The 27337-nt window shown below is 28.7% G+C and overlaps 2 protein-coding genes across 2 annotated transcripts; both read left to right on the plus strand.

Moving 5' to 3' along the window:
- Window positions 1-5297: 5297 nt before the first annotated feature.
- LOC113387685 (T-complex protein 1 subunit zeta-like) lies at window positions 5298-8541 on the plus strand. Its single transcript, XM_026625047.1, has 6 exons — window positions 5298-5434; window positions 5959-6119; window positions 6192-6370; window positions 6651-6798; window positions 7008-7201; window positions 7540-8541. The coding sequence occupies exons 1-6, from the start codon at window positions 5298-5300 to the stop codon at window positions 8314-8316; spliced, it is 1596 nt and encodes a 531-aa protein (XP_026480832.1). The 3' UTR covers window positions 8317-8541.
- An 824-nt stretch (window positions 8542-9365) lies between these two features.
- LOC113387720 (GTP-binding protein 2-like) lies at window positions 9366-26271 on the plus strand. The gene is made up of 10 exons (XM_026625089.1): window positions 9366-9542; window positions 20747-21003; window positions 21124-21336; window positions 22206-22415; window positions 22580-22744; window positions 23187-23351; window positions 23589-23768; window positions 23946-24057; window positions 25230-25417; window positions 25994-26271. Exons 2-10 carry the CDS (start codon window positions 20767-20769, stop codon window positions 26246-26248), a joined length of 1725 nt encoding a protein of 574 aa, XP_026480874.1. The 5' UTR covers window positions 9366-9542; window positions 20747-20766; the 3' UTR covers window positions 26249-26271.
- The last annotated feature ends 1066 nt before the right edge of the window (window positions 26272-27337 follow it).

The raw sequence follows: 27337 nt of genomic DNA on the forward strand, positions 1-27337 counted from the left end.
AGAGTGTGGCATCGTGTCCTAAGGCAAATTGCCGTACCTTAATAAAATATTCGAGGAATATTATATGTTTCCAAATAGATTATTATAAATAATGTAACTTTTATTATTGTTATTTTATAAAAAATAAATAAACAAAACGAAGTACATAAATGATGTTTAGAACTTTAGCTAAAATTAGAATTAAAATCCGAATTATTTACGATATATACAAAAATTTTTTTGGAAATTAAAAAAAAAAATCTCTCCAAAAGCAATCGTTTCGTCGAAAAAAGTAGAAAGTTTTTTAAATCATTCAAATCGAATGATAGTTCTTTCAAAAAGTGCCATTTTTGGCCGAAATACGCCATATCCATACGCCCGAAATTGTCTCCACACATACACACACATCCATTTTTTTGAGGCATACCAAAATGTCCAGAAACCTCTGAAATGTGAAGATATGTAAAATATTTCATTTTCGATTTTTGGCCCATTACCATAACTTACCCTACGGAAAGTTAATATTTGTACTAATTTCGACACAAGTGTATGCCTGCATTCGGCAGGAGAAAATTTTAAAAATATGAAATTTAAATAAGCTCAAAATCAAATCAAAAGCACTTAAATTTTCTAACAATAATTTAAATTTTCTATCTATAGTATAATGGCACAAAATAAATAAAATAAAATGAATTAATCGGATTATTTCTGAACAAATTAAAAAAAATTTGAAAATTGTATATAGATATAACCATTAATAATTAAATAATATTTAATATGTTTCTTCACTCATTATGCCATCATTATGCAATGCGATTTAATTTATTATTTTTTTATTTATCATTTTCAAAATTTTATTATAAACGATGTAATGGTTAAACACAAACTAATTTCGGAATCGATCTCAACCTCGGCCAGCACAATGTCCATTCGCCACCAAATTTCCATTCGAGATTATAAATCTTAAGGGGGTATTCTATTGTAGAAATTCAAAAAAATCGATTTTTTTATTTAATATTTTTAAAGTTTAACTATCTAAGAATATGGGTACGAGAAGGTTTTTGAAAATTTGAATTATTTTCGGAGATATAGGCATTTTCCTGACTCGGTCTCCATACTGGTATGACTTCACGCAAAACTTTAAATGTCACGATTTCTGGAGTTCTACTCGACCAATTTATTTGAAATGTTCAGAGAGTCTTGTTTAAAGATCTATCTATAGTCTGAACTAGAATCATCCCGAAATTCCTATTTTTACTATTTTTAAAAAATTCGAGAAACTCAAAAAAACAGTAAAAAAGACCTTTTTTTCAAACAGTCGCCAATTTGTGAAAAAAAATTTTTTTACTCATCGCTAGTTCAGCCGATTGCGACATCATTGTAGATTAATAATCTTTTTATTTTTTGCATTTCCGATGGCTAGGAGGACTGAAATCATGTCAAGACTGAGGTGCGAATTTTTTGAGACCACCCACTTCATGAGCTGCCAGTTTTTACAATTTTCAACTTTTTTATTGTTTAATTTTTGTATTGTATTTCAATAATATTAATAAACATGTGTTAAAAAAATTGATAGTAAAAACATTCATTGCTTTATTTTACGACACTTTAAAAATGACCTAAAATTCATCGCTCTACACTAGAATACCCCCTTAAATAGAAATTCAAGTTAAAATGCTAGTACTTTTGCATGATATATATATATATATATATATATATATATATATATCTAATATATATAGTCTGCACATAAATAAAAATAGTAGCTGACCGCTAAGTTGTCCTCTCAGAAAAAATATTAGATTGGAATTTACGATAGCAAACACAGCTCAAAAAATAAGTAGTTTCTATCGGTGTTAAAAAAAATATGTTAATATACTCTAAGTTAAAGACAGAAAAGATTTCCAGTCTTCTCGTGGGAGTTAGGAGTTTTATGTTCGCCTAATTCCATGTTTGGCCACTTCCAATTTCACGCTCACAATCAAACAAACAAACAATTTCACTAACAAATAACTTACAATCAACATACTTTTAGCTGTTTTGTTACTTACCAATACAGCTGCTCTTAATACAGTTTTCTCTCCTCGACAATAATACATTTAGTGATTATCCGATATGATTTTGTACTAGCCTTCCATTTCATTGTGTTTAATTCCATGATGTTCATCTAGACAAAATAATAATAATGAGTTAGTTATAACAATTTACTAGTTGATCGACAATAATGAATATCTAGTAAAAACATTTAAACAGTAAAAAATTGCTAATTAATCTATTTTCTAATATTTAATAGAATTAAAGCAATTTCTACTGAAGACATGTCAAATTTATTGAGAATGACAAACTAGTAAATTTCAGAAAGAACTAAATATCTCTTCTTGTCAAAGAAACAATTCAAGTGATATTTATTTTACTGCACATTTCTTTCATTATATGTTTCGAATAAATTTTTATTTAACAAAATTGGTTCACAATTTTCTGAAGAAGTCTAAATTTTCAACTTTGAATAGTTTTTATTGATTAATAACTAAGAAAGGCAATTAAAACTAAACTGAGTTTTACGAAATTTCAAAATAAGAATATAAAAAAACAATTAATTTCTTATCCGATTTAAGTCTGATTTTGGGGATTTCTATAGGAACTTAACAATGGCTTAGGTTTAGTATCTTAGTAGCACTATAATGATATTCATTTACATATAATATGAAATGACAAATATCACATCAATTAATTCTTCAATTTAAGACATTTAATTATATTTTTAAACACGAAGCTAATTTCTGCTAATATCACATTTCTTTGTCATACCAACATACGACGCTCAACCGAGAATAAAGAAAGTGTAACAACATTGAAAGACTATGTGCGTCAAACAAAACTGTCAAACGTCAAAATAGTACACCCATTGTTATATTGTCTCTCACCTCTCACATTTATACACCTTTTAGACAGTTAAATAGAAATCCCAATTGTAAGTATATAATTATTTATGAAAGCGGTTCTTTTACATATACACGGTCATACATTGTCTCTTCACAACCAATATTATTTCAGGGAAACAAACATATAGTTATTCAAAACCTAGTACAGTTTTGTTAGAAATTATTAGGAAATTTTTAATTAGGGCTTTGCAGAGTGTTTTAGTATAATTATTTTATTTACCCAGGTAAATGTTATTCAGGTTGTTTTTGTTTGCTTAGTGTGTTTTAATCCTATTGTAGGGTTCACTGAATTAAGATTAGGACTTCAGCCTGTACATCAAAATAGCTACAAGAGTCTTGTAGCATGTAACATCTGATTATTAGAACTCATATGTATGCATGTATATATGTATATATATTTATATATATTAAAGGCTAGCATATGTATAGTAATGTAATAAACTTAAGTTCAGTCCGATATTGTTGCCTATTTTTATCTTTAAGTGATCTGATTACTTTTTCTAACAATGATTAACATAGGTAATAAGAAACACAATTAAAACCATCTATTTCATCAAATATTTTATTCAAAATATATACACATACTATTTACAATATAAAGCATGTCACAGGAAACATGTAATAAATAATATAGAATAAATATAAATAATATAGAATAAATAAATAATATAGAATAAATATAAACATTGAAATTAAACATAAAAAGAAGGATGCTTTATATTTGTTTTAGTGGAGGAGGAAAGGTGTGTAATGTCTTCAAAAGATACCGAAGAAGATTGGGCAGGTGAAGGGTTAGGGATATTATTATGAACTTGGCTCACATGACGAGTTAATAAATATTTGAATTTTAAAGTTTTAAGGCAGAAAGCACACGCATTGGGATAAACAGCTCTTGGCTCTTTGTCATGTTTTTGTCTCATGTGGCGATACAAGGAGCTACGAGCTGTGAATGGAATCTGACACTCGGTACAGAAAAAGTCGCTGTCCATGTTGCCACATAAGTAATGTAATAAAGTGAAATATAAAATAAAAGTAATGAAGGTAATAAAACGTATCGTAATAAATGTAAAGAAAATTAGAAGCTAAAAAGTAAATATATAAAGTGAGTATCTAAATGATATTAATTCTAAACTAAATATAAACTTAAATGAGCAAAATCTAAAAATAAGCTTATAAAATAGAATGTAACCTAATGTAAATGAGCAAAATCTAAAAATAAGCTTATAAAATAGAATGTAACCTAAAGTGAAATAAAAGTAAGTATCTAAATAGTAAAAATATGAAACGAAAAATAAACTTACGCAAGCTAAGAAAAAATCTAAAAAAACACGTAACTAAACTAAAAAGAAACTTACTAAACGAAAATCTAAGTAAAAAATCCTAAAAAACACTTATTGTAACTATGAAATATGAAAAATAAGCATGAATTATAATAAGAAGCTTACTAGAGCAAAAAAAGCAACGCAAGGAAAGCGATCCAGAGCAAAAAAAACGAAAAACCGAACCGAAATATGTGAAAAAAACTGTTATAAACAAATAAAAAAAAGAATAGAATTAGAAATAGCAACAGAACGAAAGAATTCTAATTACACGAAAAGAAAAAGCAGAAAATATAATAAAACGCTTACTTGAAACGAAACCGACGCGACGCTATACCCTAACAAAAATGAGAAAAGAACGCGGGACTAAATATTCCACGAAATGACAGGTTATGCCATAGATAAAAGAAGAGTATATGGGTTATGCTCTATCCCGGAGCCAACTTCAGAGCGTAGGTGTTTTTGAAACGTCAAAACCTATCTGTCATGTATCAGAATTTAGTGGCTCCTATATTTTTAATGGAAAGCACTTGTCAATGTCGCTATTTTAAAATACCTTAATTTAATTTTAAAAATAAATAAATATTGTCATGATCATACTTTGTGCCAATTACATTGTGATTTCATTTAAGAGTATTTAATTTTTCAATATCAAAATGAATGATTAATTTAACGACATTAACAAACTAAATAAACCATAGATAAGAGAATGAAAACTTTGTATTATCTAAGAAGCTAACCATCTTTTTTTAAAAATCATATCGATAGATCGATCGATCGATAAATCGATAAAATAATATATTGTGCAGAAAGCGTACCAACTCAATAATCCATAGGCATCTCTTCTGTTCATCGTGATTGGCCATCGTGTTCCTAGATAATTTCGTGTCTAACTGCCTATGTCGTGTTCTTGTGTTCAGATTAACAAAGTAACCTTTGCTAATCATACAAATTTTGGATGCTTTTGTTTCAAATTTAGTGAATTTAATTCAGCTTCATAGCAATTGATTTAGTAAAAGGTTTCAATATTCAAAAAGTGTTAAAATAATAGGTCGAAATGGCTGCTATAAGTCTGTTAAATCCAAAAGCTGAATTTGCAAGGGCTGCTCAAGCGTTGGCAGTAAATATTTCTGCTGCCAAAGGAATTCAGGACATTATGAAAACCAACCTAGGTCCTAAAGGAACAATGAAAATGTAATTGGGCATAACTTTTTATCATATTTAATTTGATTACCTGTCATAATGCTCAAGAGAATTTTTGGTTACGGTAGGTGCGGCTTGCACAATTTGCTCACATGCTACATAGTATCACATGAGCCTATGAAATATGCATAATTTTTGTTCATTCCAAAGTAAATAATACTACTCCATAATCCACAATGCTCTATTATTAAAGAAACAACATGTTTATGTTGCATGTGCAACCATAACCTAACAAGAATCTTCCAGATCAAATTCATGTCATTGATCTAGTATCAGTATTTTATTGTTCTAAAATAGATCAGAAATGTAGAAATATAATGTACAAGAAATCTGATATTGCTGTAATTGATTTTTCTTTTTTCGATAATAAAACGACACATACTTTTATATATATAAGTTTACATATATTTAGTTATTCAGAATTTATGCAGAAATACGAACTAGTAATTATAGCCAGTATAGCAGAAAAGTGACATATTATTTAGAAGAAAGTAATTTATTAATTATCATTTCAGGTTAGTTTCTGGTGCTGGTGATATAAAAATAACTAAGGATGGAAATGTACTGCTGCATGAAATGCAAATTCAACATCCTACAGCATCTTTAATTGCTCGTGCCAGCACTGCTCAAGATGACATGACTGGAGATGGAACAACTTCCACAGTTTTGCTTATCGGTATTCATAAACTAAAATATGCTGATAAAACTATTTTTTATTACTGTATTAATTCATTTATTTCTTTAAAAGGTGAACTCCTCAAACAAGCTGATATTTATATATCAGAAGGGCTTCACCCACGCATTGTCACCGAAGGATTTGATGCAGCTCGTGAGAAAGTTTTAGAAGTTCTGAATACCATGAAGGTCCCCATTGAGATTACAAAAGAAAAACTCATGGATATCGCTAGAACTTCTTTGAGAACGAAGGTTATTCATTTCTTTACTAATTGAATTATGTCATTAAATTTCTTATGTCTATACTTTTACATTATATGGCCTGATATCAAACAAAAATTTTCTCCTCAACTTATGAGTTTGCTCAAAGAAATAACCAACAATAATATTGTTAAAGTGCTAACAAACATAAATTAAATATAAATCTTTAAATATTATTAATTAAAGCTTATTTACTACATGTACATTATAAACTGATATTAATGTTTTTAGTTTTAGAACAATTTAGTAAATTTATGGATTTTATAATTAGGTTCATCCTGAAATTGCTGATGTCTTGACCGAAGTCTGTGTAGATGCAGTATTAGCCATCCGTGTTGAAGATAAACCTATTGATTTGCATATGGTAGAAATAATGGAAATGCAACATAAAAGTGGAGCTGACAGCACACTTATCAAAGGTAGGATGATCATAATATTTATAATAGTAATATTGCTGTATTATACTAAATTCGTGGTCCAATTATTGGAAATAGCTTTGGAAGGATAATCAGTGAGTCTTGCTTTTTGTATGGTACGATTTTTGTAGAGCATTCATTTTAATTACTCATTTTTGATAGATAATTCTAGATGTTATAAAATGTATTTTATTTTATTTTTTGCTTTTCAGGTCTGGTCATGGATCACGGTAGTCGTCACCCTGATATGCCTAAACGTCTTGAAAATTGTTATATTTTAACTTGCAACATCTCAATGGAGTATGAGAAGTCAGAAGTGAATTCTGGATTCTTCTACAAGTCAGCTGCTGATAGAGAGAAATTAGTACTTGCTGAAAGGGAGTTTATTGAACAAAGAGTTCAAGCAGTATGTATTTGATACTCTTGTTAATTTTTGAAAAGTTGAAAAAGTTGAAAAGAATTTAAGTATATCATTATGTCAAATTTTTTAACATTTATTTAATCATTAAATTATAATTCAAAGAATTATATTTAATTACAATCACCTAGAAGTATGATTATGATTAATCTTAATATGTATTCAAAGTATGATTTCTAATATTTCATTACAACTTCTTTCTAGGTCAATGAAGTACTATTTCCACATTTTACTGACATGATAATAATATACTATTTTATTTTATTTAGCATATATACTTAATATAATTATAAATATTAATATAACTGATCTTTTCATAATTTTAGATAATTGATCTCAAGAAAAAACTTTGTGATGGGACTGACAAGAACTTTGTCATAATAAATCAAAAGGGAATTGACCCAATGTCTCTAGACATGCTTGCTAAAGAAAATATTATGGCTTTACGTCGTGCCAAGAGGCGTAATATGGAACGTTTAGCTTTAGCCTGCGGAGGTACTGCAATGAATTCGGTTGATGGATTAGATGAATCTCATTTAGGTTATGCTGGTGTTGTATATGAGCATGTTTTGGGCGAAAATAAATTTACTTTTGTTGAGGATTGTAAAGTCCCACAATCAGTAACTGTATTGATTAAGGGTGCCAATAAATACACCTTGACCCAAATTAAGGATGCTGTAAGGGATGGTCTTAGAGCTGTTAATAATGCTGTAATTGATAAGTGTGTTATACCTGGAGCAGGCGCTTTTGAAATCCGTGCTCATAATGAATTGATGAAACATAAGAATAATGTCAAAGGAAAGATGCGTCTAGGAATCCAAGCCTATGCTGAAGCTTTATTAATTATCCCAAAAGTCCTGGCTGTTAATTCTGGTTATGACGCACAAGAATCGATTGTAAAACTTCAAGAGGAAGATCGTCTTAGCTCAGATGCTATTGGTTTAGATTTGGCTTCTGGAAATGCTGTTAAACCCGTGGATTTAGGAATATATGACAATTATCTTGTCAAAAAACAAATTATCAACTCCTGCTCAGTCATTGCTAGCAACATTCTTTTGGTTGATGAAATTATGAGGGCTGGAATGAGCAGTTTGAAAGGATAATGATCATTAATTCGAATTCACATTTCATCATCATTGCACTACTTAGCACTTTATTATAACATTAAACAATTGGCTTTATTAATCTATATTTGATTCAAATATTTCTTTGTTATTTCTTCGCTTGTTCTAAGTTGCATTGGTAATCAATTCTATCAAATCTTTTTTCAATATAATAGTTGTTTTAACTTTGTATTCCAGATTTGCATAAAAAAATTGTGATTATTTTCTAGCACATAAAATTTTATGTATTTGCAAAGAATATAAAAAATACATTTTGTATAATAGTATTCATAATTTAGCGCTTTTAATTTTTACCTTTGGCAGAGAAAAATAGTTACTTCTATTGATATATACGTATACATCAACAATTTTATAAAATCATTAGCTGGGTTTAACTTTTATCTTGAATTACATGCACATAGTGCAAAAATTATTATTAATTCTAATGGAGTAAATATAATCATTAATTACGTAATTAATTTGTGTGTGATCTTTTAGTGCATTTCAAATTAAATATTTTATTTTGAAAAAAAAAAAAACATTTGTTACATCCTTTGATATACATCCTTTGATATATAAATATCATATAATATAAATGCGTTCCCTTCTAAACCTATATGTTTGCTTAATTGATGTAATTATTTATTAAATACCATAAATCAAATGAGATATTTTAATAGCAAATGTAAGTTTAAAAATCGTGATCATAAAGCAGAAAAATGAATTGGACACACAATTCTATAAAAAAAATGTAAAAAAGCAGGAAAATGTGCTTAGGTGACCATTGGAAAAAGTTTAAAAAAGTTATAATTAGAAAAAGCAAAAAAGATAGATATCATTTCGAAATTATAATATGTAATAATATAAATTTTCATTTACTGATATATCCAGATCTTCATATTCACTTATCGTAATGTTTTTGAAAAAATATATGAGCTTTTGAAATAAAATGCATTTCATATATGGTTCCCGTCGCAGCTCCTTATGATTCTTACCTACTAGTTAGTTACCGATCTTGCCGTTCAGTATTGTTGATTCTATGTCGCGGCAGTGAATGACAGTGACAGGCGAGAAAACAATGGCATTTAAGAAATAATAAAAATAAATCAATTCGTGTGTGCTATTTTAATGTTGTTAGTGTATCAATAATATTATTGTAATCTGTAAAAGATGATTACAAAGTTATAAATAAATACATGTGAAAACAGGAAAAAAATAGAAAAATCGTAAGTAAACATTATGATCACTATTTGTATTTATTTATTTACTTAAGTATTTATAGAAATTTGATAATATTTGTGATAAAATGTATTACTAGACTTTTCACGTAATGTTCATGAACCCGTTTTTGTTATAATGATTGTGTTTTGTTTCTCTACTTTTACTTTCGTGATTTCATTGGCGCAACATATTGCACAATGTTGCAATATGAAACAGTTTTTTTCTGTATAGAGATGACGAAATAACTTAAAATACTTATTAAATAAATATGTAAACTATGCGTAAATGTTATTTTGCCTTAAGGTAAGTTGAATGAACTCTCCGAAACTTGTAAATAATCGACTTAATAAATAAGAATTTAAAATTAGCTATTTAGATAACATTTTCAATAGTTTATTTCGTAAATTTCGCTTTCACTAATAAGTAATCAGCGATTTCAATTGATATTTTTCGAACGGTTTTTAATTTTTTTAAATCGGATCAGGATTTGTTTGTAAAAAAGGTGATTAAAAATTTGCGCTTTTCTGCGAATTATGAAGAAACGGCTTGACCGATTGCAAAACTAATCAACGCGAGTTCTTATCGAGTTTTATTGAATGGCTTTTAAATTTTTATATTAGTCTCAGCTGGTTTTGATAAGAAAAAAAATCGAATTTTACTACACAAAAAAGCGCTGCTTATTATTCTTGGCTTACAATTTGTTAGATGAATTTTTAAAATTAAACGACTTTTTAGATAATATTTTAAAATATTTTTTAAGACCATGTTTTCCATGTTTTCCTTATTATCTATGATGTTCTCCATTATTAACTTCCCGTAGGGTAAGATATTGTAATAGCAAAAAATCGGACATGAAAATTTCTGTATAACTTTACGTTTCAAAGGTTTCTGAACATTTTGGCATACCTTGGAAAAAATGGATGTATGTGTGTGTGAGTGTATATGTGTGTGAATGTGTGTGTGTGTGTGTGTGCGGATACAAATTTTCGTCGACGATTTCGAGAACACGATTTCAATTATTCAAAAAACATTCGATTCGTATTAATAAGGAGACGTGCTGATTAGTTTTCGGCAAAGGCAGGTCTAGCCGTTTGGAAGATACGGGACAAAAAGTGCCAAAAACGGTAACTCAGTTTTTAAGAGAACGGAGCGTCCGATTTTAATAATTCAAAAAAAATCACAGATTCAATTCTTTTCAAAAATTTAAAATTTCTTCAAAATCTAATTGTTTCAAAGTTTTAAAAAAAAATTTAATCTTTTTTAATTATTTTTTTTATTTTTTGTACGGGAAGTTCCTGCAATTTGCCTTAAAGCACGACGCCATACACCACTAGTTGTAAAAAAATTCATCCAAAAGTTTGGTCTAAATCGATTCTAAATGACTTTTTGAAAAATAAAATTAGCAATCTTCTTCGGGAAGTTAAATATGTACTACTAAATTTTTGTGTAATTTGTTTATAGTTAATCCACATCTAAACCATTCAAATTTTAATTACTGTTTTTATTAAGAATATCTAACTTTGTGATTACTATTATCTATGGTATTTCCAGTAAAAATATGCATTTTGATATAGTATATAAACTTGATAGTAGTCAGTTTGAATCGCAGTGTTTCATACATTATTTTATTACTATAGTTGTTAAAAGAATTTATTTACTTATCCCCTGGCCGTCACAATTCACCCCGCCTATGGGGTAAAAAGGATCAAACTTTTGAAAAAGAACAAAAACACAATTGTGTTTTTCAATGTTTCAATTTGAATGAAGTTGATGGTTTACTGAACATAGTCAGATTGTTGTTTGTTTTATATGTGTTATTTGTTATGATAAAATTGGTTTGGTTTTCAGAATATAGTCTAACAACTATTATTATCCATTATTATTAATCAGTTATATTTTAAAAAAATTGCTAAATCTTTTGCGTAAATTTTATTGACATGCTAATCAAATTTAAACTCCTGACCGTTATCTACTTTTATGACTCTGTCTGACTTGAAAATATAAAAAGTGAACTTTTAGCAAATTTGGAAATCTTCAGAACATGATTTTATCTTATTAAGCATTATCGCTTCACTGAGATGTGTGCTGAATTTCAACCATCATCTAAATTTACACATTTTGATATAAATAAGATAATAATAATACATTTTAAATCTACATTTCCAAAAACATGTAAAAAAATTAAGAATTTCATTTCAACAAAAGATTGAACAGAAACAAAAGATAAGAAACATAAACTTAACTATTTTTTTATCAGTTAAAATTATTTTAATGATAATGTTTGAATTTTGCGAAAATATTTTTCTTTCTGCGAGATAACCGATATCAACTTATAAATAATATTTTCAAGAAAGTCTTTGACACATCTTTGCCGTTATAATTGCTTTGTTCGTACAAATATGTTTATATATAGATACCAATTCATCGAATTAAAAAATAAATTAATATTGATAATTCTCTATTTATACGTTTCAACATTTGATATGAGTCATTATTCAGCAATTTATCCCGGAAAAGGTAATAAACCACAGAAATAAATATTTTTGAATTAGCTTTAAAAACATGTTATTATAAAATTAAAAATGAAAATTATCACATACAAAAAAGATGAAATTGTCCATCATTTTTCTTTTGTGTATGCTCATAATTTATATCTCTTATATAAAATTTAATAATGAATGAAAATACCGCAAAACATTTAAAAAATGTTTTTTTGATATTGAAAAAGCATTTGAAAAACAATTTTTAGGTCAGATAAAAATTAAAGTTTGTAAACAAATTTAATAATCTAATTTTGATAACTTAATATGCAAATTTTCCATCATTATATTTATTTAATGATAACGTATGTGACAAATTATTTTGTGTGGTTTGATACTCAATCGATTCAGAATTAAAAAAAACTGATTAGATATTTTACTCTCCTTGTAAATAATGGCACAATTGCAATTTATTTTCAATGTCACAAAATTTAAATAATCAGTATTTAAAATGTTTTGGGTTTTTGCACGTAACATAAATTAGACATACATCCGCGTTCGTCAAACCGATAACATAAATATATAAGGACAGAAATTTCAGTTGATACTTTAGAAGTATTTAGCTGACAATGAGCAAAATATATTATCAAGGAGTATTTAGAATTATTTTATGATCATTCTACTACGTATTATATAGGGTAAGGCGGGGCACAAAGGTTCAATTTGATTTTGAGCAACTACATTCTGAAAACCAAACCAATTTTATCACACACATATCAAACATCTACCTGACTCAGACATCATTGTAGAAATGTGTTTTGTGCTGTTTTTCTAAAGTTTATAACTTGGACCTTTTTACCCCATAGGCGCGGTAAATTGGGACGGCCAGGGGGTAAACAGGTCCAAAGTTTTATTTTTATTTTAAAAGGATTTTGCAAAATAATAGCTATATTATTCAAACAATGCAAATTATAAATTTCATGTGCATTTTTTCTAGAGATAACACTGTAAATAACCTTGATCAGGTATTTCGTCAATATGAAAAATATTCATCGGCAGACTTTGAATAACTATTTATTTAGTTTATCTCTTGTAAAATTGTTTTATTTAACTTCATTTACTTTTTTATTTTTTACACCTTTGTCAGGGTAAAGGTTGAATCGGTTCTTCTTACCCCACTCACGTGCAAGCGGTTATAAAGATTATAAAAAAAACGGATGCATCTAATTTAAAATTAACGATACATGTTAAGGATTCTTTTTAAATATTTTATTATAAATTCCTTTCAGTACAAAAGGATACTGACTATTGCATAAAATTTTATCTTGGTTATAAATCCATTTACCCTTCCAAAGAAATGGACAAGGTCTATTGCTACCCTATATTAAACGGATTTTAGAAACTTTCCTAATTTTGTAGTTGTATTAGTCTGTACGTTTTTTGTAAGCTACTACCCCTTCCAGACAGCGTTATAATAATTTTTATATTATATTTTCAAGTTTTTAATGTTTAGTATTTAGTAAGTTGCGAGACTAATAACACCTTAATAAATTTAGTTCGCACAAGTTACTCAACCATTAAATAAATATTTATAGTTTTATGTCTATTGTCATTCATTGATTCTTCTAATAATTACAGTGCACATAAAAGTGTAGTAATTAATTTTCTACAAAGTGATAATGGCACAGGCAGTACTAAGGCGTATTCGACGCCTTAACAATACATCCTATAAAAGATATAAATAACTAAAATAATTAAAAATTATATTAAGGTTCCGTAAACTGAACAATAGTGCTCACAACGAAAAAAACTAGCAACGAAAGAAAATATGTACTTTTGTTATGGATTTTCAAACAATGCCATATTTATATCCCGATAGCGATATCCCCATTTATCTTCCATAGTCAGAATTAAGGTGATGGCTGGTTATACATATCTTTTTTTTCTACTTTAAAATAGTATTGTTAAAAAAATTTAACTTTACTGGTTTTTGAGATATCGGTAGTGGACCTTTTTACTCGCGCACCTTGAAGCCCCGCTCTACCCTATTTTTACAATAGGCTAGGTAAATTGACCATTCTCATGTTTGAAAGGAAACCGTTAGTTATTACCCATCCACACTAAATTCTAAAAATATAGAGGTAGCGGTAATAATGTACAGATATAATCCGCCCTTTTCAGGCGGAGTTTAATATTATTAATCTATATTTTCTACATTTTATATTTGTGACAATAGTGCAGTTTACCGTGAACCATCAGACTCGGATTTTAAACCTGGATATAATAATTTTATATCCTAAAATATTTAATAAAGTGTATATTCACTTTGTAAACTTAAACCTAGCTAGGTTGATCAAACCCAGCTAGCTGATATAATTTTATAACTAAAATATTTTAATAAAGTGATGATCAGACTCGGCACTCAAATCTAGCTGATACAAGTATCTCAAATATTTCAATAAAGTGTAAGTTTTTACAATCAGTAAAGCATCTTAATTTTATCTTAAACATTTACAGTGTTTATGAATTAACAAGTTAACATTAATCTATTCTCTATTATTATTTTCAAAAATAATTGCTAATTGCAGTGTTTAAAAATAATTTAAGTGTACATTTTTGAAAGAGTAAATCGATGAAGGCAGCAGTTACTTATAATTTATAGCGTCTTAACATACTTTTTAATAAGCTTAATAAAATAAGCCTAAAAAGTTGGTATTGGTATTTTGCCTTGAGGCAAGTTACATGAACTTCCCGATATGTGTAAATAATAGACTTAATCAATAAAAAATAAATTAATTTATGAGTGATTAAAAGTATTGCGAGTGGATTTATTACACATAATTGAAAACGAACGAACGCGTTAACTCGAATTATTTTCTAAAAGCAAATTTTCACAAATCAATAATTTTTATAATTGAACCAATTTTCGTAGGACTTTAATGGTTTAGTATGTTCATTAAGACCAAGTACTCTATAGATTAATTAAACTATAATATATATATTATACCAAGAAAATCGACTAATTTTAATTCTAACGAACGTCAAAAAACTACTCATTTTAATAAACTTTGAATTTTTAAAATTAAACTACTTGTTGTAAGGCCGTAATATTTCAGTAAGTTCTATAAGATCATAATATACATCGCCAATAAAAGTTTCATAAGAATTGGCTTAAATTCTGTATTCAACAGTTAATTACAAGAAAACGGCTCGGTAGATTTTCACCTAAAACTAATCAGTATCATATTTTTCGAACAATTTTGATTTTTTAAAAAGCGATTCGGTAGTATGAGCTTAAATGTTGACGAAAAGTTTAACACTTTTTTCCAAAGTACAAAGAAACGGCTTGGCCGATCGTCGAACAAAACTGAGAAACGATAATCCTCATCGAGATACATCGCTTTCTGAAATCGGTTCAGGCGTTTTTGAATAATCGTCGATCATAGGTCTAATTTTAACAAATGCCAAAAAAACGATATTAATTTTTGCAAACATTAATTCTTGCGACGAATTTTTAAAGCTAAACGAGTTGTCGTAGGGCCGTAATATTTTAGTATGATCTAGAAGACTATGATGTCTACCGTCAAAAATTAATAATAAAAATTGTCGTAAAAAATTTTTTTAACGCTTTATTACAAGAAAACGGCCGGGCCTCAACCAATATCTTTCGAACGATTTTCGAATTTTTAAAATCGATTCAGAATTGCGGGCTAAAACGTGGACGAAAAATTTTTCACTTTTCTGCTATTTACAAAGAAACGTCTTCGCCGATCGCAGCACAAAACTGACAAACAATAGTCCTCATCGAGGTGCTACGAATGGCTTCAAAAATCTGTTCACACAAACACATACTTTTTTTCAAATTTGGCCTCATTCGATTCAGAATGGCCTGAAACGTCGAGAAAACATAAAATTAGCGAATCGGATTTTTTTATGAAAACAAACTTCTTCGGGAAGTTAATAAATAAACAAATAGTGCATGTATAAAGTTGACGGCTCAATTAAAATCTATTGTTATTGTTTATTCAGTTTCCAAACTCAATTGCAAACAAGTTAGTTTACATATTACATAACAAAACAACTTTCTCCAAAAGAGCTATATCTACTTTAGAATCAGTCATACGACTATATCGCGAGCGCTCTAATTTTATCCATAGATAAATTCAGAAAAAAAAACAAAAAATAATTGGCGTTCATCCAGTAGTCGACTATGCCAGATTAAAGATGTGCCAATATGGTGATTTGAATCACATATTTTGGCTTGCGATAAAATAAAATACATTTTGAAATTCACGGTCAAGTATTTTGTTTATGTAAACTTAGCATCATCAAAACAGTACTGTTTAGTCTCTATATCTTGATCGTTGCATTGTTCATATTAATGTTTATAAACATTATTATTAACTAACATTGATTTAGTCCAGTGTTATTTGAAGTTCAATTTAAGGTAAATTAAAAATGTTTTAAGTAATATTATCAATTATAATTAAGTATAAATTAAAGGCAAGTAAGATTGTTCATAAATCTAGAGTTTATTTCGCAAATGTCTCGTGAAATTGTTTTTCAATTTTCTCATTGAACCAAATACCAGGAAATAACCTAAAAAGGCCAACGATTGCAGTATTTTAATTTTGCAAAAGTAAAACTGCTATACAGAGATTAGTTTATAAATTATGATTTATTATAATTAATTTTGCTTTTGTATTTTATCGTATTATAGCACAAACATCCGAGCTTATAAAATTTGAAGTATTGAACTCCAAATGTCAATTTACATTTTGCGTGCAAATATATTTGAATATTTGTTACGGAAAGGTAAAGTTAGGGCATAGTTAGGGGTATTGTTATTATTTAAACTCAGCTAATTTTGTAACTGTTTTTTTTTAAATGAAATTGATTTTTTATTATACAGTAAATATTGATAACAAAAAATTTAATGAAAGTATATCAAATAGACAATAGTTAAAGTTTAAATATAGAGCAAATGAATTTGTACACTATTTCGATTATAAGTAATTAAAATTTGATTAATTCCTTTCTGTCTCAATATGGCCATAATTATCTGAGCTATCTTCATAGCTTTATTTAAGTTTACAAGCTAGAAATTTATTTGACATGTGGTTTTTGTACGCTAATACAAAATGCTTTTACAATTCTCTTTCATAAAGGATATATGCTAAACCAAATGTCGTAACATAAACCATAGATTTTACATTATCAAGCAGACATGAATTCATATTCCATAATACTAAAAATATTTTTTATTTATTTACTTTATTTAGTTAAATTTGAGTTCTATTAGTTAAAGAAAATAGCAGTTCTTTTCTTGATACGTTCTGTCAGCGATTCTCTTCGCTAAAGAAAATGACTAGAGTTCTAGCTTACTGCTTAAGAATGAACCCTTATATTAAAAGGTCGATAGGTCGTGGTGATCACAATACGTTATCGGTCCCAGAATTAGATAATGCGTTGAAGGTAATTTTAAAATTGGTTCAGTTAGAAACCTTCACAAAAGTAATAAAAAATCTGCAAGATAGCAAACATACTCCCTAATCTAAATTGATGGCGGAATTGAAATCGCTTCATCCTTTCTTAGATAAGTCAGGTTTTTTGAGAGTGAGTGGTAGGATAGAAAATGCTGATGTTTCTTATGAACAAAAGCACCCAATAATTCTGCCCAAAAAACATTATGTTACAAGACTCTTATTGAAACAAGAGCATGAAAGGTTGATGCATGCGGGCACGCAAAACGGTTTTAGCAAATATTCGTCTAAATATTGGCTCTTGAACGCGCGAAGAGAGCTAAAAGCGATAATACACTCATGTGTAAAATGTGCAAAATTAAAGCTGTTACTGCCTCTCAATTAATGGGAAGTTTACCCATTGATAGAGTTAAATTTCAACGCCCTTTTTTTAATGTTGGGGTTGATTACGCAGGACCGCTGACGATAAGATCGAGTCGATTAAGGAAAGCACCAAGAATTAAGGCTTATATTGTTTTGTTTGTTTGCATGGTGACTAAAGCTGTTCATTTAGATATTACAACTAGCCTCACAGCAGAATCATTTATTTGTGTTTTAAAGAGATTCGTTTCTCGTAGAGGTCTATGTTCGGTAATAATAGCGACAACGGAACGAATTTTATAGGCGCTAATCATGAGTTGCAAGAGCTACGGAATCTTTTTAGTAAACAATCCTTCAAGGCAGATATAATTAACCAAGCTGCGACAATGGGCATAACTTGGAAGTTTATTCCTTCTCATTCCCCACATTTTGGTGGATTGTGGGAAGGAAGTATTAAAATTATGAAATATCACCTTTGAAGGATAATAGGCTCCTCCTGTTTAACTTATGAGGAATATTTAACAGTACTATTACAGGTGGAACAATTCTTAATTCACGTCCTCTTATGGCAATAACAGATGATGTTTCTAGTTTTCAGTACTTATCGCCTAGTCATTTTTTGATTGGAGATTTTTTAACTACAATCCCAGAACCAAACGTAAATTTTGATAAATTAAATTCATTAACGGTATATAAGCATTAACTGCCATGCGAGATAAATTTTGGACTTTATGGTCAAAGGATTATTTATCTTATTTGCAAAAACGAAAAAATGGTCAGATAATCAGCCAAATTTGAAATTAAACTCGATAGTTTTGATTAAGGAGGATAACCTTCCCCCATTAAGATGGTGCTTGGCTAGAATTGTTAATTTAAATTATGGTCGTGATGGTAAAGTTCGAGTGGCAGAAGTTAAAACCTCAAATGGATATTTGTATCTTGTGTTATTTCTTGAATGTAAACTAATTTAATTGTATTTTGTATTAGAAAAAATGTATGATTTTTTGAATGTAGCTAAGTTAATTACTTTAAGTTTTGTAGTCGCTATTAAGAAACTTATATTTATTTTGTATGTGACTTAAGATATTATCTACTAGATTTAACTTTAAGTTTATTTTATTTTGGATGCAATTGTGCATCGAGTGGGAGTATGGAAAGAATTGTATATGGTAACACCATTATTTTTGTTCACACTAGTCAACACTGCTGCTGCAGTATTATCAGTACCAGCAGTAACTAGCATTCAATAGATAGAATTTGGGATTATAACTGTTCAGGTCGATAGTACCTTTCATCAGTAAATTGATATCATTGTGATTTCCGTACTCCGTTACAATTATTCGGCAAATAAATTGAATTGAATTAAAATAGTGTTTCATTTATAAAACAAGTTCTGCAAGACATACAGTATACGAATTTCTTGGAAAATACGTCCAGTGTTTATATAATATATATTTTAATATATATTGACATATTTCTAATTACTGATGTGTGGATGTTTGCTTTGTTCGGATGCAAATCTCCTGCACTTTTGCTTAAACACTTCAGCATTTTTAAGAAAACTGTTTAACCGATTTGAATGATTTTAAAATCGTTTGGATCAATATTGACTATGTATGTAATAGATCACTCAAAAATAGGTTTTTTATTCATTGCTCATTTATTCATTTGGTAATAAAACATGAGTATTTGGTGCGCATGACTTGTTTATAGAGATTCATAAACAAATTTTAATCGTATAATTTTAAGAGCATAATTTCTTTATTACATTCAGGAATTTGATAAGTTCTTGTAGCTAATTAGAGTCTGCATCAGCTCACTAAAATTATAATGTTTTATTAATATAGCTAAGCTCTTAAAATCTATAAACAAATAATTTTAACAATCGTTTTGAACCTGTTAAACATTTACCAAAATATTAAAATTTATAATTCGTGGTTTTACAACACCATTAGCGTTCCGTGCAATGGCTTCCAAATTTATCCCTTTGTTTATAATTGTAAGATATTATTATTGTAGGACCATATTGTTATGTTATTTCAATATATCTGAAATATTATTGAAACTTTATCAATTAATTTAATATTTTTCCTCAAATTCAAATTGAAAAGAAAAATTAATAACAAAGAAAATAGTTTTTTCAAAAAATAATATCTTAAATATTTATCAATCTGGGTAAAAATTAGCATTCTGTTTTTTTTTTTCAAAAAATCTAGAATTTATCTAATAAGGGGGCGCCTATTAATCACGTGGGGTTTTTAGGGGAAGGAAAAGTTCGACAAAAAATCTCGAAATATCACGTGGGGGAGGGAGGGGTATAGTAAGATATCACGTGTATTTATTTTTTAACTGATTTTTTTTTTTAAATCTAACATTTTCAAAAAAACAAAAAATTTACAGTTTTATCACGTAACTAAAAATGCACGTGATGTTTGGTGGTGGTGGGGGGATAATATTGAATATCACCATGTATCACCAGGGGTCCAAAAATCGCTCACGTGATTAATGGACACCCCATAAGTTTGAGAAAGGAAGTTTTACTTATAATCTGCAATTTTGTTGTTGGTATAATTAACTTACAAAATTATTTAATGTTTATTTGGATATAAGTTATTATCGTCTTTGTCCAAATGATTGTCGTGGTGTTTAGCATACATCATGTTTTCGTTAATATAATCTTCTTTTATCTATGATGTTTAGCGTCTAATTATTTACATTCAATTCTATTCAATCATTTTAGCGATGTACTTGCTAATAAAAAAATATTTAATCTATGTATAAGGAAAATGTAATATATGTACACACCATATACATATTTCAATATATTTTAAATTTTATAGTTGTCCAAAACAAAATAAAATAAATCGTATATGTATTTTTTTCCAGTCTCTCAAAATCACTTAAATATGGACTCATTCTTTGGATTGTTCGATCCGTCGGACAACAACAACTGGGATGCTAATTCCGAATCAAATGTAGAGTCATCGTCTGGTCCTAAGAAGTCGAAAGCTCTAAAGAAAACCGCTCGCCTTCTTACCATGTCCTGTCATAACTTGCCGCCTGAGCCCCAATTAGGAAATATAGAGTACAAACTTAAACTAGTCAATCCGTCGAAACAGAAATTTGAGCATTTGGTCACACAGGTAATATATCAATCATTTGAAAAAGTCGATATCTAATCAAAATTATGATTTGTCACGGGTTGCGCAAAAAATTACTATAGAATCTCTATTATTTTTATATCTTATTATCTTTTTTTTCAGATGAAATGGAGGCTTCGTGAAGGACAGGGTGAGGCCATATATGAAATAGGAGTGGCAGATTCTGGACGTTTAGAAGGTTTGAGTGATTCTGAGATGCGGGCTTCTTTGCAAACTTTACAACAAATGGCATTTAAATTGGGAGCTACAACTACTATATTACGACAAAAGACTGTTGGAGATTTTAGATCCGTTGCCGAAGTTCTCGTTAGAAAAGTAATTTTTAAAATAATGTTTTTAAGCATGAAATGTATTAATATGAGTCTGTCAAAGTTCGTATAAGATAGCTTAAAGTTCTAGATGGGGCAATTCTGCCGTAACAGAGCTCATAAAATAGCGTTGTCATGGTAACGCTATCTTATGCTTGTTCTTGGCAGTGAAAATTATGGATTTATTATTTGCTATGCGATCAGGCGTATTTTACATATAAACAGAGCAAGGAAGAAACTCATGATCACTGCATCATCAAAGATTCTATTAAAACATTCTTTCTTGCTTGTTTATATGTAAAATACGCCTGATCGCACAGCAAATAGTTAGAATTTTTACTACCAAGAATAAGCATAAGAGAGCGTTGCCATGACAACGCTATTTTCTGAGTTTTTTTATGACAGAATTGCCCCAAGAATATCATTTAGAAAATCTTTACCGAGGACTATAGTTTATACAATGTTCTCATGTTTTAGTTTTTATATTATCTTTTTAGACCACAAAAATTTAGAGCTTAACTAAAATAAAGTTCTACTAGTTGGACTTAATGCTGAATATAATATTTGAATTATTTAATGATAAATATTTAATTTATTTTTTGCTAAAACATATTCGACTGTATGAAATTTGTTATAAAAAGTTAAGATTGACAATGAAAACTTATACATATTGCTCTAGACAACCTACTATTGCTACTTGAGTAAAACTATCGAATATTTAGTTGAAGTATTCAAAATGTCAATATTATAATTAAGATTAATTTAGGGTTCCTTACTAATGTGCATGAAACTTTATATTTTACTTTCAAACATTATCCAAATATTATTGACGAAATAGAAAATGTTTTAATCATTTTATTTATATTTTATTTGTAGGTACCAGATGATCAACATAACATAGAAATACGAGTGGCTGTGATGGGAAGTGCTGATGCCGGCAAATCTACGCTTCTGGGAGTATTGACGCAAGGGCAGCTGGACAATGGCAGAGGTCGCGCGAGGCTGAACATGTTCAGACATCTGCACGAAGTACAATCAGGACGCACTAGCAGTATTTCACACGAAATATTAGGATTTGATTCGCAGGTATTATTATTTTTTTTAAATAAAATCTGAAATAAAACCTATTAATACAATAATAGATTATGATTATAATTTTGGAGACAAAATAAATATATGAGATGAAATTTAAAAGTTATACAAATTAATTGAAGATAAATATTTTACGTCATGAATTTTTTTATTCATAGGGGAATATAATAAACTACAACTACAGTGAAATGATGACAGCAGAAGAAATATGTGATATGTCAGCAAAACTCATAACATTTATGGATTTGGCAGGACATAGAAAGTACTTAAGGACAACTGTGCAAGGTCTCACGGGTTATAGTCCACATCACGCCATGCTTGTTGTAAGAATCTATGCTCAATCTTAACCCTTATTATATTTACGGAATTATAAATATGTAATAAACACATTTCCATAAATTTTTAATGGAAAAGTCACGTTTACTAAAATAACTATATTATATTATGCTACTGATTATTTAACTCAATACAACTTATCGTCACAATCCGATACATTTGATTATTTGATCTAGTTTACTGAAGTACTTAACTTAAATGAATAATATAATCAGCTTACCAATAAAATAACCTTTGAAATAGCACATAAATCAGTTAAATTTGTTTGTGTCTGTTTTGAATAATGTCTTCTAGTACATATTAACGTATTTCTTTTAGTACACATTATATAAATATTTGCAATTAGATTATAAATTGAGTTCTATCATTAACAACTATCTTTTTAATGATGGGACATAATATTCATTTACATAATTATTAATCCTCTAGGTATCAGGAAGTGTGGACATTGGAAGTATGGCTCATGAGCATTTAGCACTTGTGATTGCTTTGGATGTACCAGTATTTATCGTTATTACCAAAATTGATTTAATTTCTCCGAGTGAAACAATTAATGAATTGAGTACAGTTCTGAAGAGTGTAGGGTGCCGGAAGGTATGTTCGCAGCACATGTTTCTTTAGGATAGTTTGTTAACAATTGTTATTGCAACTAATAATGTTTTAAATTAAAAAAAATATTATGCATTCATTACTTTTTTTATGGAAAATATATTATGCTTTGATGAAAAATTATTTCAATTGGATATACTTTAAACTTTGAATAATATACTGTCGTTATATAAAATATTAAATGTGATTTCAGATTTTATGTATTTTTCTGTTTTCTTTTAGGTGCCCCTTGTAGTAGAAAATGAAGATGATGTCATGACAGCATCGCAGCTGATCTCCGAAAATATAGTTCCAATATTTTGTTGCTCCAGTGTTTCCGGTTTAGGATTAGATTTGCTGACAAAATTTTTGCATGTATTACCACCTGGAGTTAGTAACACAGAGAAGGAAAGGCTAGAACAGGTAACTACAGTGTGACTATGAACGAAAAATTACTAACATTTTAATTGAATATTTTTACCAAAACTTATACCATCTCAATTAACAACTGATTAAAGTAAAGTTTTAGTGTATAGTTTAAATATTACTTTTTTGTTGATTATATCTGTGTAATATTATTAATTTTTTTCTTTGTTACAGCAATTATGTGAATTTCAAATTGATGAAACTTTTAAAGTTGCAGAGGTGGGAAATGTTGTAGGTGGTTTACTTGTTTGCGGAGTTCTTACTGAAGGCAGCAAGATGCTAATAGGTATATTTTTTAAATTAATATGGAATATTGAGAATATATCAACTTGGGATTGATTTGCTATTTCGAGCTAATTCAAAAATTTATAGATTTGAAAAAATGAATTACGTTACATTCTATTATGGTTCAAACTTATTGCTAGAAATATTAGTAGAAAAATATGAAATAGATATAATTTCGATCTAGAAGCATGTTGGTGTCTAAAAATTGTCTTTCACTTGTGTTATATTTTTTAACTTCCCAAAGGAGAAGTTTATGTTTTCATCAAAAAATCCTATTCGCTAATTTTATGTTTTCCCGATGTTTTAAGCCATTCTGAATCGAATGAGACCAAATTTGGAAAAAGTAAGTGTATGTGTGTATGTGAACAGTCCGTAAGTCGACGTTTTCTCAAAAATGGCTGGACCGATTTTAAAAATTTAAAAGCCATTCGATGCATCTCAATGAGGACTAGCGTTTATCAATTTTGCTCGACTATCAGCCAAGCCGTTTCTTTCTAAATAACACAAAAGTGGAAAAAAAATTGTCCGCGTTTTCGCCCGCAATTCTGAATCGATTTTGAAAATTCAAAAACTGTTCGAAAAATATTGGTTGGGAATGATACTGATTAGTTTTAGGTAAAAATCTACCTGGACGTTTTCTTGTAATAATTGTTGCAGAAAAAAATGCCGATTTTTATGAAACTTTTTTTGACTATAAATATCATAGTCTTATAGAACTTACTAAAATGTTACGGTCCTACGACAAATAGTTTAATGTTAAAAATTCAAAGTTTGAGAACATATTATAGTCAAAATTTGTCTCAAATTTGCTTATTATAAATTCATTAAAATTTATAATAATATCAAATTTAGCAAGCACATGCCTGTACAATGTAAAATATAATTACAGATAATTTAAATGTGTTTGAGAAAAATTTATTGGAAATCGCAATGGTTAGATTTAATTGATAGCGATAACTTTATTTTCGAAATAAATAGTTGAAAATTCTATCTAAATATCTAAATCTCAATTTCGGTTGATTAAGTCAATTCTACACATTTGAGGAAGTTCATACAACTTGTCCTAAGGCTAAATGCCGCTTTCAACTAGTTAAATTTGAATTTGAAGCTAATAATAGGTGTTCATTATTAGCTTATTCATTATTATTTATTCATTTTTTTAATGTATTACAGGTCCTTTGAATGATGGAAGTTTTATGCCAGTAACAGTGCAATCTCTACATAGAAACCGTGCTCCGTGTCGAGTGGTGCGAGCAACTCAAAGTGCTTCACTGGGATTATCAATCGAACCACCTGGACTGAGGTCAGGGATGGTTTTACTGCCCATGCATGGTCAACCGAGGGGAACCTACTTTTTCCAAGTATGTTATTCAAATGGATCAAAATTACAAACCTTATAGTTCAGTCAATTGGTCGTTTTGCCGGTACAGTACTCCCATAGATAAACAAGTATGAGTACTCCGAGAATTCTGAAAATTGGCAATCTTATAGATTTCGAGGTGCTCTTTACGAATTTCAACTTTGCCACCTCAAATCTTTGCTGCAAGTCGCTGCCATATTGGAAAAATGTAGCCAAATATGGGCAGATCCGATACTACGGCGGGAGCAGTAATCTATTAATTTTACGAAAAAAATTGTAGAAAAATTTATCTAGTTTAATTCGTACATAGCTACTTTTATCGTAGAATGAGCCGGAAAGGAGATATTTTAAAAAAGCTGTTTTTTGACGCCATTTTTTAAATATGAATTTTTTAAATAGTTGAAATTCGTGAAGAGCACCTCGAAATCTATAAATAACATTACCAATTTTCAGAATTTCCGGAGTACTGTACCGGCAACAGCTTTTTTTGCACCAAATGATCTTTCTATTTATAAAGATTAGTGTAAACAAAAATACTTTTGTATCAATTATTGATCTATTTACTTTTATTTTCTAGGCTTATATATCAGTTATTTTCCATGCCACGGCAATATATCCAGGCTTTCAAACTACAGTGCACATTGGAAGCGTCCGGCAGACGGCGGTTATCGAAGGAATTATGGGATCCGAGTCACTCGAAACAAATGACACCGCATCGGTATTATTCCGCTTTAAAAGACATCCCGAATATGTTACAGAGGGAATGCGCGTTTTATTTCGAGAGGGCAAAACTAAGGGTATAGGAAAGGTTACGCAAGTTTTTCCACTATAATAAAAATTGCGAATGATTTTAATGAAAACAGATTTATTGATAGATACTTACAAATTTTAATTGAAATATTCATTGTATATAATTTTATTCTTATTGTATATATACAAAATAAAATTTTAGATTTTAATTACCTTATTTATTTTAAAAATAATAATGAATAACTATATTTTATCCTTATATAAAAAAAGTATCTTACAAGATACCTATCGTGAGTGCCTCTAGCTTTTACATCGCTTCAGCTTATCGTTGAAATATGCACTTTGTTTAAAAAAAATAGAATCAATTGAAACTAGTGGTGTATGGCATCTTGCCTTAAGGCAAATTGCTAAAACTTTCCGTATACCGTAACGTAATGTTCGAGGAATATTAAATATTTTCAAATAGATTATTATAAATATTGTAACATTGTCTACTATTTATAAGAATTATATAAAATGAATTGCAAAGTTGAAATCATCAGTTTAAACTATATTATAACTTTAATCAGAATTAAAATTAAAATCTGATTTATTTTCGATATACAAAAAAAATATATGAAAAAAAAAAATTTGGAAAAAAAAATTGAATTTTGTTTTTTTCTAAAGCGATTATTTTGTTAAAAGAAGCAGAAAGTTCTTTGAATCACTCAAATCGGACGCTTATTTCTCTCAAAAACTGCTATTTTTTGCACATTTAGCTCTGTATCTTTAAAATGGCTAGACCTGCTTTTGCCAAAAACTAATCAGCACTCCCTCCCTATCAATAGGAATCGAATGTTCTTTGAACCATTTAAATCTGTTAATCTGTGCGTCCGAAAACGTTGAAATACAAAACACAAACACACACATCAATTTTTTTTGAAATATGCCAAAATGTTCAGAAATTCAAAACGTGAATATATGCAAAAATTTTCATTTTTGATTTTTGGCCTATTACTATAACTACCTCACGAGAAGTTAATAAAAAGCTAATAATTTTAAAGCAAAAAAAATTTACAATTTGTGAAAAATAATCAGAGTAAACTTTGATGTCGGTATCAGTAGCTATTATTATTATTATAAAAAAAATATTTAAGAAAGAGATGTTTAACCTTCTAAAACTTTGAGGTCA

This window comes from Ctenocephalides felis, unplaced genomic scaffold (assembly GCF_003426905.1).
Source record: "Ctenocephalides felis isolate EL2017-DRISC unplaced genomic scaffold, ASM342690v1 CF-g0.4_SCAFFOLD_03572, whole genome shotgun sequence".
NCBI lineage: Eukaryota > Metazoa > Arthropoda > Insecta > Siphonaptera > Pulicidae > Ctenocephalides > Ctenocephalides felis.

What these genes read in the sequence shown, in the direction of transcription:
- LOC113387685 (XM_026625047.1), top strand. Translation starts at nt 5,298, where the DNA reads ATGGCTGCTATAAGTCTGTTAAATCCAAAAGCTGAATTTGCAAGGGCT. An exon ending in CCTAAAGGAACAATGAAAAT is followed by an intron (nt 5,435 to 5,958) that starts GTAATTGGGCAT and finishes TTATCATTTCAG; the next exon opens with GTTAGTTTCTGGTGCTGGTG. An exon ending in TTCCACAGTTTTGCTTATCG is followed by an intron (nt 6,120 to 6,191) that starts GTATTCATAAAC and finishes TTTCTTTAAAAG; the next exon opens with GTGAACTCCTCAAACAAGCT.
- LOC113387720 (XM_026625089.1), top strand. Translation starts at nt 20,767, where the DNA reads ATGGACTCATTCTTTGGATTGTTCGATCCGTCGGACAACAACAACTGG. An exon ending in CCGAAGTTCTCGTTAGAAAA is followed by an intron (nt 21,337 to 22,205) that starts GTAATTTTTAAA and finishes TTTTATTTGTAG; the next exon opens with GTACCAGATGATCAACATAA. An exon ending in CACATCACGCCATGCTTGTT is followed by an intron (nt 22,745 to 23,186) that starts GTAAGAATCTAT and finishes TTAATCCTCTAG; the next exon opens with GTATCAGGAAGTGTGGACAT.